Source organism: Papaver somniferum, unplaced genomic scaffold (genome assembly GCF_003573695.1).
Source record: "Papaver somniferum cultivar HN1 unplaced genomic scaffold, ASM357369v1 unplaced-scaffold_21, whole genome shotgun sequence".
In the NCBI taxonomy this organism is placed as follows: domain Eukaryota; kingdom Viridiplantae; phylum Streptophyta; class Magnoliopsida; order Ranunculales; family Papaveraceae; genus Papaver; species Papaver somniferum.
The window spans coordinates 7,389,529-7,409,087 of NW_020631041.1; the positions used below are offsets into that span (position 1 = coordinate 7,389,529).

The 19,559-nt window shown below is 37.1% G+C and overlaps 3 protein-coding genes across 4 annotated transcripts; all 3 read right to left on the reverse strand.

Moving 5' to 3' along the window:
• Window positions 1-1,882: 1,882 nt before the first annotated feature.
• Window positions 1,883-3,028, reverse strand: LOC113339529. Its single transcript, XM_026584782.1, has one exon. It carries the CDS (start codon window positions 3,026-3,028, stop codon window positions 1,883-1,885), a length of 1,146 nt encoding a protein of 381 aa, XP_026440567.1.
• A 4,180-nt stretch (window positions 3,029-7,208) lies between these two features.
• LOC113339976 (putative RING-H2 finger protein ATL21B) lies at window positions 7,209-10,649 on the reverse strand. 2 transcript variants are annotated; one of them, XM_026585189.1, is made up of 3 exons: window positions 10,434-10,649; window positions 8,961-9,594; window positions 7,209-7,900 (listed from the first exon to the last, which is right to left on the reverse strand). In XM_026585189.1, the coding sequence occupies exons 2-3, from the start codon at window positions 9,592-9,594 to the stop codon at window positions 7,386-7,388; spliced, it is 1,149 nt and encodes a 382-aa protein (XP_026440974.1). In that variant the 5' UTR covers window positions 10,434-10,649; the 3' UTR covers window positions 7,209-7,385. The 2 variants fall into 2 exon arrangements, with proteins under 2 accessions (XP_026440974.1, XP_026440975.1); XM_026585190.1 differs by having other exon boundaries at window positions 8,961-9,597; window positions 10,434-10,557.
• LOC113339975 (ABC transporter C family member 10-like) lies at window positions 10,246-16,748 on the reverse strand. The gene is made up of 11 exons (XM_026585188.1): window positions 15,356-16,748; window positions 14,676-14,996; window positions 14,505-14,591; window positions 13,556-14,140; window positions 13,292-13,456; window positions 12,754-13,048; window positions 12,366-12,580; window positions 11,966-12,271; window positions 11,817-11,880; window positions 11,476-11,715; window positions 10,246-11,372 (listed from the first exon to the last, which is right to left on the reverse strand). The coding sequence occupies exons 1-11, from the start codon at window positions 16,721-16,723 to the stop codon at window positions 11,263-11,265; spliced, it is 3,756 nt and encodes a 1,251-aa protein (XP_026440973.1). The 5' UTR covers window positions 16,724-16,748; the 3' UTR covers window positions 10,246-11,262.
• Between the last annotated feature and the right edge of the window lie 2,811 nt (window positions 16,749-19,559).

Here is a 19,559-nt window from a genome sequence, read left to right on the forward strand (position 1 = left end):
AATATTTTGGAAAATCAGCTACTCCATCGGATTCTATAAGTTTGGCATATAAACTTTTTACAGAAAACACACCATTATTTCCCAGAGACCATCTTATAGTGTCAAACTGATCATTAAGTTGAGGAGGGGAGACACCAATACGTACCAGGAGGTTAGCAAACTGGTTTGCTTATGAGTTTCTCAATCTTCTTTTAAAATCAAAGATCCAATTACCATCAGGAGAAATATGAAAGGAAATACTCAAGAATTTATCCTTTACCAAACTGAAAATATTTGGAAAAGCTAAATATAAAGCTTCGTCTCCAGAACAGTTATCAAACCAAAAAGAAACTTTGTTACCAGGGTGAATAATGAAGGAGGAGTATTTATTGATCAACTTTCTTGTGTCTGCAATAATCTTTCAACAAGAAATACCACTAGTTGATGTCAAGATTTTACTTGGAATCCAGAAGGATGAAATTGCACCAAATTTCTCCTCAATAATCTTGTACCAGAGATGATTTTTTTCAGACCCAAATCTCCAACACCATTTGGAAAGTAAGGCAATGTTCATCTGCTTCAGGTTTAACACACCAAGTCCACCTCTCTCTTTACAGGCATTGACCATATCCCAATTAACTAAATGAGAGACTTTTGAACCAGAATTATGTTCCCAAAGAAAATCTCTCATCTTCTTTTCAAGCTTATGAATAATAGAAGCTGGAGCTCTAAACAATGAGAAGTAGTACATTGGTAGTGAAGAAAGCAAACATTTTAAAATTGTAAGCTTACCTCCCTTTGAATAAGAGCATCTATTCCATTGAGATAGTCTAACATCAAACTTAAGCAAAATGGGATCCCATATGGCTTTAGAGTTTGCTTTAGCCCCTAGAGGCATGCCCAGATAAATGAAAGGTAACTTGTCAGTACTACATCCAAGCTCCACATCCCATGATTGCAGATTAGGGCAGTCACCAATAGGAATGAGTCTAGTTTTGGTAGTATTAATCTTTAGACCTGCAATGAGTTCAAAGCACTTCAAGGAACAAAATAAATTGTGAAGTTCTTCTCTATAATTGTCAAGGAAAAAAATAGTGTCATCTGCATAATGTAGATGATTAATCACTATACCATTTTGCACATTAGAAAAACCACTAAATAGACCCAAGTTTGCAGCTCTATCCAAGTACCTAGAAAATCCTTCCATAGCAATATTGAAAAGAAGTGGAGAAAGTGGATCTCCCTGCCTAACTCCTCTTGAGCTTTTGAAGAAACCAAAATAAGAGCCATTAATAAGGACTGAGAAGGAAGCGATGGAGTAACAAAACCTTACCCATTTGCACCAATTTGATGTAAAACCCATTTTCTGTAACATCTTTTCAAGAAAATCCCAACTCACTCTATCAAAAGCTTTTTCTAAGTCAATCTTACAAATCAAACCAGGCTTACCAGAAGTTAGTCTAGAGTCCACCATTTCATTGGCAATGAGTGTACCATCAATGATTTGTCTTCCTTCTATGTAAGCACATTGGACTGGAGAGATGAGCTTGTCCATAGCCATCTTCAGCCTAGTGGCAAGTACCTTTGCTATAATTTTATAGACACTAGTCAGTAAACAAATAGGTCTACAATCTTTAATAGTTTCGATGCATTCTCTCTTTGGCACTAGGGCAATAAAAGTGGCATTATGTCTCTTATCAATACTCCCCTTATCACAAAACTCATGCACCACTGCCATGAGATCATGTTTAATAAAATACCAGCATTTGAAGAAGAACATAATTGGGTAACCATCTGGTCCAGGTGATTTGTCATTCCCTAAATATTTGATTGCAGAAAATACTTCGTCTTCAGTAAAAGTTGCATCCAATATAGCAACCTCTTCGGAATTGATATTGTTAAACTAAATATCCTCCAAATCAGGTCTTATGAGTAATTCTTCAGTGAAAAGAGTTTTATAAAACTCTACAATGTGAACCTGCAATAAAACTTTATCAGAAGTTAAATTTCCCTCAATATAAAGCTGATTAATTCTATTATACCTCCTCCTTGCAGAAGCCAATCTCATAAAATGAGCTGTATTTCTATCTCCTTCCTTTATCCACCGAGCTTTGGATTTAATTCTCCAGTTAGTCTCCTCCATGGTAGAAACTTTCTCAAACTCTGCCTTCAGGTTTAGTTTGTCTTGTAATTGCTGATCAGAAAGTAAAGCATCCTCTGCCACATTGTCAATAACTTGAATATCAGTGAGAATATTATGCAACTTGGTTGTTGTGTGTCCAAAAGTTTCGTTATTCCACTTCTTGAGCAAATCTTTAAGTTCTTTTATCTTTGACCAAAAAACATTACTTGGAGAACCTGCAAAACAAAAAGACTTCCACCAATTTTCCAACATCTCCACAAAACCATTCTCCAAGAACCAGAAAATTTGAAATCTAAAAGGGCTTGGACCCCAAGAAGGGTCAGAGAGATCAAGGATTAAAGGAATATGATCAGAGGTTGGTCTAGGCTTGGCTAACTGAGATGCAAAAGGAAATTTGAGTTCAAAAGTGGAGGAAAAGAAAAATCTATCAAGTCTACACATTATAGGATTGACTTGATGATTGGACCAAGTATACCTTGCACCTTTCAAAGGTAAATCAACCAAATCATGCTCATCAATGAAGTGTGAGAAGTTTTCCATGCTTCTAGTGGTTTTAGAGCACCCCTTCTTCTCATTACAGTTGAGAACCGTATTAAAGTCACCACCAAGACACCAAGGAAGATCCCAAAAATTACAAACATTATCTAGCTCTTCCCATAAACTAGATCTTTCATGGGGTTTATTAGGACCATATACATTGGTTAGAATCCACCTAAAACCATACTGTATGTTTGTACACGCAATAGAAAGCGAGTAATCACCCACTAAAGAATCAGCTACCTCGAACTGATCTTTATTCCACAGAATTATCATCCCACCTGAACTACCAACAGATTGTTGGTAAGTCCAACCAAAATTACGATTTCCACAAATCTGGTAAACATCAAAATCAGAGCAGTTCATCATTTTCGTCTCTTGAAGAATGACAATTGATGCCTTATATAATTGAATGACTTTCTTCACCACGGCTCTTCTTTCAGGAGAACAAAGTCCTCTAACATTCCAAGAAATAATTTGAAAATTCATAACAAACTCTTACTTCCCAAACCTCTTCGTGTAGACTTTTGAGCTGAGTTTCCAAAATCTGACATATTAATTTCTAACCTCTTGTGTTCGGATTTAAGCTTTTTGGGGATCACGGCATTTAGTTTAGAACAACCATCATCAGCTAATTCATTTGGAAGTTCTGGTTCAAAACCTGGTGGGTAAGTTGGTGTCGAGTTTGAGCTAGAACTAGAACAGATATTAAATACTCCCGTATTTTCGCTTTACATGTCACACGATGAACAGAACCATGATGCTACTACAACTTCAGAACAGGTAAGGAAAAAGACGATATATTGAAGAAAGAGGAATAAATAATGTTTGCGTGACATGAAAGATATCATGGGAGAAATATAAGGAGCAACAACGGATGGAAGCAGTGACTAGAGACTTTTAGACTTTCAAACAGGACATGTTGAACTAATGCTAAGCCACTGATCGATGCACAACGAATGGAAGTAATGGTTACAAGTTGAGTACGTTGTATCATTTTGGTTAGGCAGTCGTAGATTCTCATTAAGAAGTATTCTTGGATACGAACAAATAATAGAACTGTCGAGGCTAGAGACAGGTTGTTCGCGTGCGGCTATGAAAGACGGTTGGTTACCGCATGCGCCTATGAACAATGACTGATATCCAAATAAGGAAAATATCAACTGATCATTCGATTAAGGCAGAACTGCAACAAACAACTTGCGATCCTCGTCGCGGTAAGACCTTATGACCCATGGAAAGTAATAGCGTATGAAGAATATCAGAATTGGCAATTCGATGCAAATATCGAAAACATCAAACATCATTGTGCTGATGATAGTACCTGCAACAAAAATTCCTTTTATCATTATAAACTCACTTACTGATGGAAAGAAAAATCACTATCATCTACGAAGTCACAATCTTTAATTTCTTTAACTCCGTTTTTTATAGAATCTGTTTTTCTTATAGCGTATCCATCAAAATGTTATCTAAATCCTTCAAACACAAGTACTAAAACATGGAAACCGATTGATCAGAACTTGATTCGGTCTCAAATAATGGTCCATACATGAATGCCATTTTTTCTACATGTCGTCTAACACGTCACTCAATAAGTAGTTCATGACATTCAGATAGGACTAGATAGGACATGCTTGTGACGGACCGGAAAATTTACGCCTATCGTGTCAGGGCATGCAGGTCATAAATTTCCCGATGCACCATGATGATGCTACTTACCGGGCCTTAGAACTAGACAAATGCACGTTCATTTTCCTTTGAAAGCATGCTCGTGGAGCATGATGCAGCTAAATTAGATTCCACACTGTTCCAACTTAACCTTGTTCTGCAAAGGGTTTATTAAGAAAAAAAAATCTTTCTTAAAACGGCAAAAACGACCTTTTGAGGCCCTAAACGATTGAATTTGGCTAAAATTCCAAGACCGTGAAGTCTTGATCGTTGCGTCGTTTCTAATCAATTTAGACCCGTCTTGAGCTAAATCACGACAATCGGGTTTTTAGCCTCCAGATAGGTTATAACTTGCTCATTTGCATCAACCTGTCTCATCAAGTTTGACCATAATCATCTCCCATGTCGAGCTACCGGGTTAGATGATATGAGAGGCCAATGTGCAGCAATCATCTTCCAAATAGATTATATGAGCGAAAAAGTGCTGGACCGGCAATGCTGCAACTCATTGCGGCTTCTTACGTACCCTTCTGTACTCTAAAGGGATCAAGCACAACCGTAGTTCATCCTCGAAGGGACAACAACTTAAGCAAACTTGTTTGCAAGGTAGTGGCCTAGCAATAATTGTAATGGCATATTCCGTATAGGTCGTTCCGTAAAGATGCATTATCGGGTCCGCAACATGGCATAGTGAAGCCTTCACATCATACGCCTCATTGGCAAGGCTACGCAGCTATAAATGGGGCTTATGTATCATTTATACCCTTTCGGATACGCTATGAAGCTTACTTGGTACATGGTCCGCATATGCACCTTCAACCAACTACCCCTCTCTATATATGTTAATTTGCAATTTCTACAACTTTTGAAAGGGGAGAGAATGTACATTCACCAAGTCCAATTCTGTAATGCACAATGATTGTGCACCACTCGTTCTGGATGTTGCACAATGATTGCGTAACACTGGTTCTGATTGTTGCACAATGATTGTGCAACACTAGTTCTATGTGTTGCATAATGATTGTGCAACACTGGTTCTATCTGCTGCATAATGATTGCGCAACACTCGTTTTGGCGTATTGCACAATGATTGTGCAATATTCTCTCGGCCAGCTCGCTCTGGTCGGATGCACAATGATTGCTAAGTTCTGTTCTGTGATGCACAATGATTTCACACCACTCATTCTGGCTGTTGCACAATACTCGTTCTGGATGTTGCACAATGATTGCGCAACAGTTACTCTGACGTATTGCACAATGATTGTGCAATATTCACTTGGCCAGCCCTCTCTGACGTGATGCACAATGATTGTGCGATAATAGCTCTAGGCCAATAGCCTTCCTAATGTGCAATGATTGCGCTGCAATGTCCAAGGCCATCTACCCAACTGGACCAATGCATCATGATGACGCAACATTGACTCTAGACAAATATTCCTCTTAACACAACTGAACCTTGAGATGAAGCTTCATCTCTAGAAAATGGCATACCTTTTAGCATGCGCCATGCTAAAAACACGGGGTATTACATGCTTCCAAATGGATTCATTTTTCCTGAATTTAAAGTTTAGATAGGTGTCATCAAAAGAACGGTTTTTTGGGAAATACTCAATTTTATAGGGGAGCATGATTTGCATCTTCCCTATATTTTTAAGGCGTGTCCTAAAATATGAAAGTGACTAAATTACCTTTTACCTAATTAAAATCATTAACAAAACAAAATCGAAACCATACCTTCACCTAGCTGAATTCTTGAGTTTAAGAAATTTTCATCTTCTTTTCTTCTTCCCTCCTTCAACTGTTACATCTCGTCGCCAAATTTTGAAGTTTGAAAAAAAAAATCATCTTCTTCTCTTTTTCCTACGAACCCATTACTTTCAATTCATTTTTTATTGTAAAATTTAGTAGTAATCATCAAAGTAAAGTATGTGGTGAAGATGGAAGATACAGATAGTAGTTCGGTTAGGAAACTTTTTAGAAAACCCTAGTTTTTCTAACCAAACTTTTTTAGATTAACAACACGAAGAACACTTCGTTTGACTCGCGAACTTTTTTTTATTAACTGAACTTTTCTCCTTAAAGAGAAATGTTGAGTTCATTTGAGTCGCAATTTTTTTCCTAGTCGAACTCTTCTTTGTCTAACCAAGCGTTGGGTTCGGTCGACTCGCAATTTTTTTTAACCGAACTCCTCTCTGTATTTGCAAATATGGAGTTCGGTGAAGTCGATATTTTTTCTTACTAAACTGAACAGAAAGTTCAGCTATATAGGCAACTTTGCGAACATGCTGAACAAATATTTTTCATAGTTTGGCATGGAAAAAGTAACCAAACTTACTACTGGGGTGGCGAAAACTCCATGGAGGCTAAGTTCGGCTACCCGTGTATACTGAAAAATTAGCTGAACTACATTGGTAAATAAGTTTGGCTACTTATTCTTCAGATATTGTAGCCGATCGACTTTTTGACCTAACAGAAATCAGTTTGTAAATTTTCATTTTTAGGAAAGTCTTGGCCTATTCAAGTAACATTAACTAAATTTAAATAAAACTGAGTACTCAAAATATCATCCCATGGTTGTGGCTCGTGAAAGAAAAAGAATCTAAATTTTTTCGCAAAACCTTTTCTTCTGCTACTCTCTTAATAATTCTTCTTTGGAACAAAAATCAACTTCATAATTTAATCTCACTAATCATCAATTAGCTTAACTTAATTATATTACTAATCATTACCCTAACTTAATTAGAAAGGGTAATTTTGGCATCAAGATAATATTTGGATAAGGGATGTTTTAATTTACTTCCAAATGACCTACTAAAAAAAAATCTATAATCCCCCTCCAAAATGGAGTAGTTCCCAAAATATCGTTCCACCAAAATGGTTTTCACAACAACTTATCTAAAGATTAGATCTGTGTTTAAAGTTCAACCACCAGCATTTGAATTCACATAGCACATGCCAGACAGAACCCGATACATATTTTAACAGAGAAGGAAAAGATTGTACATAGAAGAAAGGAGAATAAACAGAACAAACAATGTTAGTACATGGGAGAAAGTTAAGGAGCAACGGCAGATGGAAGCAGCGACTGGAGACTTTGAGATTCCCGACAAACAGGACATGTTGAACTCATGTTAAGCCACTGATCAATGCACTTTGCATGAAAGTAGTGGTTACAAGATGGTATAATCTTCAATGTCTCTGTAGGTTGATACTCTGATATACATATTGAACAAGTTGTGTCATTTGGATTAGGAAGTCGTAGCTTCTCATCAAGAAGTATTGTTGGATACGAACTGATAATAGAACTGTCAAGGCCAGAGGCAGGCTGTTCGCGTGCGGCTATGAATGACGGCTGATATCCGCGTGCGGCTATGAATGACGGCTGATATCCGGAAGAGGAAAATATCAACCGATCATTTGATTGCGGCAGAACTGCAACAAACAGCCTGCGATCCTCGTCACGGTAGGACCTTATGACCCATGGACAGTAATAACATATGAAGAATATTAGGATTGGTAAGCCAATGCAAATGCCGAAAACAACAAACATCATTGTTCTGCGGATAGTACCTGCAACAAAAATTCCTTTATCATTATAGACTCACTTGATGATGGAAAGGAAAATCAGTATATCTGCGAAGTCACCATCTGTAATTTCTTGAACTCCCTTTTTGTTGAATTTGTTTTTATTATAGTATATCTATCAAAATTCCATCCAGATCCTCTCAAGCAAAAGTACTAAAACACGGCCACATATGGAGGTGTAAAATGTGCCGGCCCAGCACAACCCAGCCCATGAAGTCACGTACTTAGCGTGTCGTGTTGTGCTGTGTCGCAGATTAATGTGCGTCGTGTTGTGCAGTGCTATACCAGAAAACTAAACGTGTTGTGATGGGTGTTGTGATGGGTCGGGCACATCTATTTTGTGTTTATATATAGGTATTTTATGAGTTGGTATAAAAATAAGTCAATATAATGATGATTAAATGTCAAAAATTGGATAGACTAAAAAGACTCTTGTGAAATTTACACAAAATATGATGTATTTTGTAGTGTTTTATTATGACGTGTTTTTTTAGCGTGTTATGATGTGCCACGTGCTTATTGTGCCGCGTGCTGTACCACTTTGCCGATTAGGCTTGCCCAGCACAGCCTACGAAACTAAAATGCTTGGCCGTGTTGGGCTAAGTCACGTTTTGTGCTGGGCTGTGCTTCAAACTTTAACGTTGTGCTGGGCTGTGCTCAAACTTTAACGTGCTGGGCTGGGCTCGCACTGGTACGGCCCAATTTACACCTCTAGCCCAATTTACATGATAGGCTCAAATTATCCATCTACGGAGTCGCAATCTTTAATCTCTTGGACTTCATGCTAGTTGGAATCTGTTTCTATTATAGTGTATCTATCAAACTTCCATCTGAATCCTCTTAAGAACAAGTACTAAACACGGACACAGATACACGATAGGTTCTGGCTAAATTATCCATTTGAACATTGAACAGTTAAAGAACTGTCAAGGTGATTAAAAAATTAAACTAAAACAAACTAATCAGATATCTTTCGGCACAAATGTAAACAAGATTTGTGTTCAGCAACAATAAAAGAATGAGAAGCTTGACAAGAAAAGTTTACCTTGTGAATTATCATCAACTGGTGTTGGCAACCACATGAGATGAAGAACATCACTAATTTTATCGGAAGTGCTCACCACCGGAACTGATACAGTGGCGATTACCTCACAGCTTGAATTCAGTGGTTGAATACGGTGAGTAGTTACATTTGTAGCCAATATGGTGTGTGTGGAACTACTAAGGCAATGGATGTGAACGTATAATGAAGTTATTTTGCTAAGATCAACAGATGCTGATGAACAATTAAGAAACGTATACAACTCATTCCGACCATCCAATTGGTAAGGAGAACCTACAAGACTTAGGCTTAGAAGACTTCTAGGGAGACAGTTATCAGAGTCTATGATTTGTATAACCCGTAATTTATAATAGATGTTCTGAACGAAAAACTTTCCAGATAAAGGAAGCTCTAAGACTGTTTTATTTGAACTACTGCAAGAAAGATTGAAACCTGGGTAACCACATACCTTGCAATGACGACCTTCTAATCTGAAAGGGACCAGGACTCTAGGCTCCCCCTCCCCGCTACCACATGACAGCGGAGTACGACAGTTTGTTCTACATGTAACCAAACCAGGACAAAAGAGAAGGAAGGAGAAGAAGGAGAACGAGACGGAGATTTCTGAAGAATTCATCTGCTAGTAAATTAAGATCAAAATTCATTCCTACTAATACCCATATAATTAGAAGTTGAGACTAGTCTATCATCACAAGTTATCATTAGTTAAAGAAATGGGAATAAGTCTAAAATTAATACAAATAAAGAATTAGCGGTGGGTAGTGTACTAATCTAAATATTCAAAAAAAAAAGCATTTCATGAAGTCGAAATGACAACAGCTTCTACGAAGCCGTAAACCATCCCAAATATTCTACCCCCTGATTGGATTTCAGAATCTTCCATGTATATGACAACAGCTTCTACGAAGCCGTAAACCATCCCAAATATTCTACCCCCTGATTGGATTTCAGAATCTTCCATGTATATGACATAAACAAAACCTCAATTCAACATGACAAAGGCACAGACACTTGCACAACTTGGACAGTATTACACCCTACATTCAATCCGGTTGTTGGAAGCTAGAATTTCAATTCACAACCTTAGCCTTATGCGTGGCACACATGACTGACTATAACCTCTTATGCAACTTAAGGATATATTCCGGACTTACTTGCCGATCACTAACTATAGTTTTCAGAATGATCAAACAAGAGATGATTCCAACACCTAACTCAAACCACCTAATTTGAATCAAAAGTCAACATAAACAATTACTTATCATAATAAAACCTACAAAAATTGTCATTTTTCAGACACTTAATCATATTATCCCCAAAATTGTCAACAAATTTCATCATTTTGATTTCAACAAAATTATCCTCAAATTGCAAACAAAAGACTACATCTTTATTCAATATACTGATCCTAATAACAAACCCAAATGTTTAAGAACATGAAATGGAATCACTCACCCAAATATTAGCAACTCGCCTGACTCAGTGACGCGGCTCCTGGTTAGGTCTTAGAAATCAGAACATCGACCGTTTTTCTCCCAATCTCCATATCTGGTAGGTTCAGGTCCTCTTGGTCCACCAATTTCACCAGTAACTTTATTCATTCCATTATCATCTTCTTCATTTTCTTCATCAGAGCTGCTGCTGCTGCTTTTTTCTTCTTCTACAGAAATTTTATGGGTTTTCTTCTTCTCATCGTCATTATCATGTTGAGTGATTGTAGTAGTAGAAATACCTCTTTGTAATGATGAAATTGAATTGATGATTGATTCAGATTGGAACCCTAAACTGGGTTTATTTGATGATTCAATCAGTGATGAAAATAAACGGGTCAGATTCTTTTTCGCCATTAGTGAGAGAAGAAGAAGAAGAAGAAAGGGGAGAAGTGAACAGAATTCTGGTTTTATAAACGAAGCTTGGATCGTTGATCTCTTTGTTGGAGTTACGTGTACGGTTAAAATTAGGTTGACTACGTGGGACGAAAACAACCTCTCCATAGCGTGGCCGGGACTGTTGGTTGTCCCCGTCCGCAATGTGGTGGTGCAACCGATAAGTCTTAATGAAGAGCTTTGTTGATCTTGGGTTGTACTTTTCTCTTTGGGTCTGACTCATCACATCTAAGTCAGACCTCGAGTCAAAACATTCAAAAACTGAAGGGAAAAGACAAATGATCAGAGGTCCGAGTCCTATCAAAAAACTGAAAGAAAAAAAAAAACAAATAATTTGAGATCTGACTCGGACTGAGTCAGATCCAAAACAAGGTGGTGGATTTCAAGAACCCATTTTATCATGAATATGCAGAGTGGCTGTGAGACCAGTATTCATTCACCAGTTGCCCAAACAACGAACCTTCTTCCTTGATCAACTTCAACGGTTCATCGTACTCCACAATTTTCCCTGCAGAACAACAGTAAACAGTTCTGCTGATCAGAATTGATCGGATTCACCAGAAGAGGGTAACTCTATCTGATGCTAACGGAAAGAAATGTGTAAAACCCACCATCACTTATACCGAGCACCATTGTACTGTCCATAACAGTAGGTATTCTGTGGGCCACTGTGATAACAGTACATTTTTTAAATTCTGTCCTTATGGTCTTCTGGAGAATGGAGTCTGTTGCGCTGTCGATTGAAGCAGTAGCTTCATCAAGCACCAATATCTGGCTGCTCCTCAGTAGAGCTCGCCCCAGACAAAATAACTGTCGTTGTCCCACACTCCAGTTTACACCATCTTGTTGAACTATAAAAGTTTTCGACGATCATAAACTGAATCCAAGAAAAATCGAGGAAGTGCCAGAAAGCAAGAGAGTGGTATTTTGATATCAAAGCTTAACTATATACCTGAACTATCTAAACCCTTTTCTTTCTCTTGCACTGTTTCCCGAAGTTGACATTTACCAAGAACCTTCACATACATGCATTAGAAAATCCTTTTAGCTGCACTTCTGAAGCATGTACACATTTTAAAAACAAAGCACTGAAGAAAATACCTCCCAAATTTCCTGGTCCGTATGTTTAGAAAGAGGATCCAAATTGTATCTTACAGTCCCATTAAAGAGAGTAGGATCTTGAGGTATGATCCCTAAGCGAGACCGTAGATCATGAAGCCCTATAGTTGAGATGTCAATGTCATCAATGATGATTTTACCCGCTACAGGTTCTACCAGCCGAAACAGAGCACCTATTAGAGTTGACTTCCCACTGCCAGTTCTGCCAACAATCCCAATCTTGTGTCCTCCTTCAAATATGCAATTAATTCCATGAAGAACAATGGGAGTATTGAGCCTATACCTGATCTGCTTCACCTTAACTGTTTTAGTATCTAATCTTTATTGGACTTGGCATTGTATATGATTTACTAATAGTATACTGTATGTTTTAAATAATTACCTCCAAATTATGGATCTCCACTCTACCTACTGCAGGCCAACCAGAGAAAGGTCGATTTCCTTCTACAAGTTCTGGGGCTTCGCTGGGAATATGCAGGTACTGGTTTAGCCTTTCCACAGAAACAATATCATTTGTTAAAGAGCAGTTGGAGTGTACAGCAACAATAACGTATAGGTTCAACGAAAGACCATAAGACAGGGCCATACCAACAAATCCTGCCATAAAAAAGAGTGTTAATCCAAGTTTCTCATTTGACAAACCCTCCACAACAATCTGTAGTTAGTTCGTTACGTTTATTTGTCTGTGAACAGTAAATCTATTATATACGGGCTGCATAGCTAGAGGTAAAGAACAGAGGGACAACAGAAAACAAACATGATACACCTACCAGAACCAAAAGTTTTTGCAGGAAGCAGAACCATCACAAGGGCCGAGGAGCAAAGAATAACGGTGCAGAGCATTTCCAAACGTAAGATTAACCACTCATTTGCAGAAAAAATATGAAAAGAAGGGCCAGCATTATTGTCGATGAGATCAAGATTCTCAGAGAAGAACCGGTCCTCTTTCTCAAAAGCCCTAATTGTCATTGCTCCTGCTATAGATTCACCAAGATGGCTTGCTATCATCGACTTACTGGTTCCATTAATCCGCATGAACTCTTTTGCAGATGCAGAATAGTATCTCTATAGGGTTTAAGGACACATTCGACATAAGTTACTTGTCTTATAAGAACTGAATCAAAATAAAACAAACTACTATGTTATTGGATCTAGAAATCAAAGAAGCTTCCTTTCCACTTCCATCAATAAGTCGCATGAAGATTCATGCTGAATGAAAATTGGAGTAACCATTCGGGGTTTAATCCTACGAGAAGTAGGTAAATGATGCTTCATATGTGATTTTGACATGAAAATATTGGAGTTTACCTGTAAGAGAATCACCATGAGCATCATCAGTATGGAGCCTAACAGAACTTGCCAAGTAATAACAGCCAGTACCCCAACATGGAAGCAAATATTAATAATAAATATAACAGCCGCAACAAAGTTGACTGGGAGATCAAGGTCTACAATACCCAAATCAGAAGAGACCTGCATAAGAAACATAGAAACATCAGCCTCGCATAATTCTCAAAAACAAGAACAACAAAGAGAGACTGACATTTCAATTTTAAATTTGAGGATTCTTACGCGGCTAAGTATTCTTCCGAATGGTGTAGACTCGTAAAAAGTGGTTGGTGCATGGAAAAGAGAGTTAAGTAGCTGATCAAATAGTGACTTGGAAGACTCAATACCCAAAGCAACTGTAAGAAGACACCTAAACAGTACAAAGAACATCGAGCTACATCCTATCAGAGAGTACACCAAGATCAGTCGCAATTTACTAACTTGAGGGTTCTGAACATTAGCAGCCATCCAATAGTTTTCTACTATTTGAAAAGCAAAAAAGACGATTTGGCATACAATAGCTACGGAGAAGTAGAAGAAGCCTTTGTTTAGACTCAAATACTGTACATATGCCTTCAACCCAGTGTATCCTGTTTCTCTTTCTTCTTGCTCAGTCAGCTGATGGTCAAATGATTCTTTTAGCTGCTTAACCCAGAAAATTTCAATCTCTTCAGAAGAGGTTCTACATTTATCTGTAGAAATTACATTAACGTGTCTTTCTGCACCAGCTGTATCTTTGTGTGTGTTAACAAGGTTGCGAAATGCTTCATTAGACGACAACAATACATGATATGGATCCCCCTGTTGGATCTTCCCATCTGACATTAACTGGAAAAGAAATGGTAACTGTTCAACTTATACTGATGTTTTAAATCATAAGTGATGGATATCAAAACCCTCCTTGTAAAAACATGAAAAAACAATAATAAATTCTTCAGCAGTTCATGGAGTTTCTAAGAACCAAAAGAAATTGGGTCTTTCCATTAACAGTGGATATGTGACTGGTAAAGCTCTTACTGAAGTTAAGTGACTAAATACACGATGTTTTCAACATATAAAAAACTACAGATACATAGCAGGGATCAGTCTTTCTTCACTTTTTAACTCGACTATATTGATAAACATTGATGATAGGTAAAACATAAAATTTAACAATCAAGTGCAGCATGGAGGATTTAAAGTGTATACTAACCAAAATTGAATCAAATGCACGGAGAAAATCAACTTGGTGAGTAACAAGTAAGACCGCCTTTTCTGATAAAGCTCCCATTATATACTCCTAAAAAAAACCCAGTTAGATTTCAGTACGAGACAAATAAAAACATACTAAGTGCAAGTTGAAGAGAATTGTGAAATCACACACATTAAATATGCTTATAGCAGTAAGGGCGTCAACGGCACTAAATGGATCATCTAGAAGATATATATCAGCATCCTGATAGAGTGCACGAGCTAGTTGAATACGCTGCTTCTGACCACCACTTAAATTGATTCCTCTTTCTCCTATTTCGGTGAGATCACCATAAGGTAGCATTTCAAGGTCCTTCACCAATGAACACTTTTCTAATGTTTCTTGATATCTTTTCTTATCCATGGTGCATCCAAACAAAACATTATCTTTTATGCTTCCTGACTGGATCCATGCCGTCTGAGAAACATAGGCAATCTTTCCATAAACTTGAACCTGTACAACAAGAAGAATGGAACGAAAATGAGTCAAATTAATTTTACCAAATATCATATTTTTCAATGAGAACTGAAATATTATATCATGTGGTTTCAATCCCGCATATCAGAGCTATACATGCACCTATATATACAAAGGACTACAACACAAGAACGGAAAATTGGCAAATTGATTCATCAAAGAAGATATCAATTGTAAGTCAAAAAGTAAGATTTTTATTTTGCGAAGTGCGAAAATTAAAAATTCACAGAGGGTTGATCTCCGAGCAAAACAATAGGTGCCTAAGCCTCTCAAGATAAGAATATGCCTTGATATCTTAAAATCACAGCAAAATCTTGTGGATGAGAAGAACTTACTGTCCCTTCCACCTCAGGAATTTCTCCGAGAATTGCTGCTAAAAGGGTTGATTTACCTGCACCAACCTCTCCACAGATAGCCACTTTCTCACCAACTTTAACCTCAAGGTCTATGCTCCTTAAGGTGGGCACTGATGTATTTTCTTCCCATGAGAGATTACTCGAACGGATATAAATGGCGTGCTTATGTTGCTCTGAATATTCCTTTTTCCTAACTTTCCCACACTCAGGTACTGCAAGAAACTCAACAATCCGTCCAAATGCAACTTTTGCACGAATGCACATTCCTATAATATCTGGAGTCTGCCTAATAGGTTCCTGAACAATGCGTAAACTTGCTACGAATATAAAGACATTTTTAGCATTGAGAGGAACTCCAATGAGGTAGCAACAAATAAAAGTTGCTGAAGATACCAATATGGGAGAAATCCAAAACAGACACACATTATAAGCTTTCAGCAGCTGAGAAGCTTTCAAAATCTTGACCTCCTCTTTCCTTAGCCTTTCTATAACAGATTTAAAATACATCTCCCATGCGTAAAGCTTCAAAACCTTCATATTCACAATAGCCTCTGATATAGCCTTCAGTCTTTTATCTTGTGCCACTACGAGCTTAAGCTGAAACTTGAGCTGTAATTTGGCCAAGGGAGTATTACATACCACGGAGAGTACTATTACAACTAAAGCAGCAAGAGATGCAAGCCCAACTGCACGGAAAAGAATAGCTAATCCAAGACACATTTGAAGGCATGCTGTCCATATTTGATGCAACCAAATAGGAAATTCCCCTACTTGATAACAATCTACAGTGACATAGTTGATTATTTCGCTAGCAGAAAGCTTCGTCTTAGCCTCACCAGAAAACCCAAGTTGCTTCTTGTAAATAGCTGCTGAGAGCAAAGACCTGACTTTAAGTCCCAATAATCTACATCTGAAATACCACTGCCTCTGTGATAAGGACTCGATGAATTTTGTCAAGAACAACAGTATAACTAGAATGTAACCCTCGTGTTTAAAAGCTTCTTTACCTTCTGCAACGTCAATGAAAGCCCCAAGAAACAAAGGACCAGCTGAAAAAGTGACTACTTTGACAAATGCAAAGAACCCAGATATAAAAATCTCTTTCCAATAACATAAGACGATTGTCCATAAAATTGATGGTTTAGGTTTCTTTTGATTCTTTAGCTGTTCCATAAACAATAAGTAACACGTTTCTGCTCTATCTGCCTTTCTTAACATGGGTATATCATCATCTTCAAGAGTTTCTTTCTTACCCTTCTTCATCAGAGGATTTAACCACCAAAACGACAGTTTACTAAGAAATCCAGCTTTAGCAAAAGGGGTATCACTCCTAATTCTGGTTTCCATGATTCTGTCTAACTAGTTTAGGTATATGGCTCTTTTACAATTTAACGTATTTTAAAGAAAATCTAATTGAGTGTTTAGAGATTTAGTAATTATAATATAATGCATAGCAAGGTGAAAACAACTCTGTCAAGTCAGTATTTGATAACAATCACTAACATGTTCTTAATTTAAATATTTTGTTGCATGTGACTCAAATCTAAAACTTAATGGGTGCATAATTGCATAAGACAAATTGAATAGTACAACTAAGGAAAAAAAACATTTAAAGAACTGGACAAGTTGCATATGATATTCTTCCTTCCTTGGACTTATTTGGATAATAATAGACACAGACGATAAACAAAGACTAAAACAAAGACTGAATTATTGATTTACTTTCTACTTGTAGGTAGTTGGTAGTAATCAACAGAACATACCTCAGATACAGATGAATGTTGGTCATCTGATTTCTGATTTCTCCAACTCGGAAACACCAATCACCAACCACAGAATTATCCACCAATCACCAACCACAGAATTCAATCCACAAGGATATCATATCCATGAAGAACCAAAAACTAGTGTCAGGATGAAAAATGAAATGATACCCAGAGTAAGATTCTGTCTCTCCACTGCTTAATGAACTCTGGTGATACCCCATAGTGATAAGCGTTTAAAACTGAGCCAAGATTGTTTGTGATGGAAACTTAGTTAACTTCAGAATCACAATTGAATTTATTCATGAAAAACAATATCTTTTGTTTGGTTGGAAAATTTTGACGAACACTTGAGCTACAATGTTTTGTTTTTCTAATGTTTTTGATAAGTTCATATGAATCTATGAAACTGAGTATAACTGAGTTGAACATCCTTATGAATAATCTTATTCCCACCAAACCCATTACAGGAAAAATTAACAAAAAGTGTATTTTGGTTGGGACATTTGTCGGAAAAAGTTGAACTGAGCATTGTTTTCTTCTCTAATGTTTTGACAGGCGATAGTGAATCACTGGGTAGACTCGCTGAGGCGGGGAATATCGAAGGTAGACTTGCTGAGGCGGAGCACTTGGGCTTTGTCTTTTTTCTCTTTTTTTTAAGTCCTCAATTCTTTTTTTTTTCTTTTTTCTTTTTTGGGATATTTAATGTTTGGTACCAAACAAATAGCCAATACATTGGTCTGGTACCCAACATTTAAATAATTAAGGGTTAATACCTGGATCCGTCATTGACTGTTAAGTCAATACGTTTACTTCACTAAATTACAATTTCCTTGACAAAACATATCTTATTATCATATTCTCCTTAAAATTATAACAATGATTGGTTATGGGAAGCCTCGGATCTAATGTTCAGGTGCAAAAATCCAATCCACATTGGACACATCATCAAGTGATTGGTTATAGGAAGCCTCTGACACTCCTCCTCCACCTTGTCCAGGTTGGTCTATATTGCTCTGAATTTGGTCAACGGTTTGATTTCACGTTCAATGACGGATCCAGGTATTAACCTTTTAATTTTTTAAATGTTGAGTACCAAACCAATCTATCGGTCATTTGTTGGGTACCAAATATTAAATATCTTTTTTTTAATCCGTCCCCTCTATTTATAGACATATTCTTTCACTAAACTATCAAATATATTCTTCATTTTTTATAATATATTTTCTTCATTTTTTATAATTGTCATTCAAAAGGGTGTTGGTTCTCAGCTGGTGCAGTTTAGTGATAGTTCTTTCATTAAACTATCACTTATAACTTACAAATGATGTTTTATGAAATCTGCTTTGGAAAATAATCAAATTAATGTTTCTTTTACTTTAAGTATAAATGTAATCAATTTCCAAACCTCATGAATACCAAAAGTAGTGAAATTGTGAGTCCCAGTTGTTTGAGGGTAATATTATTGACAAGAAGCTACAAAGTGTAAGCTAGAGATCGAGGTGAAGGGAAGGCAATGACTGATTGATTGTGAATCATATTAATAAACTTGCCCCGCGCAATTGCGCGGGCTTACTGAACTTGTATATAAATAATGCAGCTAGCAATTTAATACAATGTGGATTTCAGATCAACTTCATACTGCTATCTTCGTTACAATTCGCAGGGTATATACATGTTTTACATGGCACCTTGGTGTAACAAAAATAAGCTATGCATAAATGATAGTAAATACCACCCTCATCCATGACAATAAGATTCCGGTCTCGAACTTCAGCTTCATCAACTGGCTGGGGAGGAGTTAGGGCCAGTAAACTGCAGGGTGAAAGACGACTTGATGGATAAAAAAAGTCTTTCGACGGTGGTGATAGTGTTTGTGACTTGTGAGGAATTTCTTCGTCTTATAACAAGTTTAACTGATATTTGTTTTTCTATATTACGTAGATGTATCATGAATCTGTTAGTTATTGAAGACTAATTATTATTTCCTAAAATTAGCCGTGGTTATTTAGGGAAGGGGTTTCCTAAACCGGCTAGGATTCTTGGTGGCCAAGTTTATAACTTATATAAATAGGTAATTAGGCCTTATAGAATTGTATTGTGCAGAAAACGATTAAGAGATCGGTGAGAGATTTCTTGTATAGCTTTTAGGGCGAAAGATAGGATTTCGTGGTGAAAGCATATTGGTGAGGAACAAGAGACAAGGTTATCATCTCGGGTAATTGTTGCGGTGTAACCAAGGGTTTGCTAGAATTCACACGACGTTGTAATCGTTTTTCTTCATAGTGGATTTGAGTTGGTGCGGCTCAAAGTGGACGTAGACAATATATACACGTTGTATGTATTGGTCGAACCACTATAAATTTTGTGTCTTGTGAGTTGATTTATCTTTCTCGTATTTTCATAGTTACTTGTGCTTG

Coding starts and splice junctions, on each gene's coding strand:
- LOC113339529 (XM_026584782.1), bottom strand. CDS start 3,028: ATGATGAACTGCTCTGATTTTGATGTTTACCAGATTTGTGGAAATCGT.
- LOC113339976 (XM_026585189.1), bottom strand. CDS start 9,594: ATGAATTCTTCAGAAATCTCCGTCTCGTTCTCCTTCTTCTCCTTCCTT. Junction 7,901..8,960: donor AGTTGATGATAATTCACAAG/GTAAACTTTTCT, acceptor TTTTTGTTGCAG/GTACTATCCGCAGAACAATG.
- LOC113339975 (XM_026585188.1), bottom strand. CDS start 16,723: ATGGAAACCAGAATTAGGAGTGATACCCCTTTTGCTAAAGCTGGATTT. Junction 12,581..12,753: donor TGCAAAAACTTTTGGTTCTG/GTAGGTGTATCA, acceptor TTTTTATGGCAG/GATTTGTTGGTATGGCCCTG. Junction 11,881..11,965: donor CGGACCAGGAAATTTGGGAG/GTATTTTCTTCA, acceptor ATGTATGTGAAG/GTTCTTGGTAAATGTCAACT.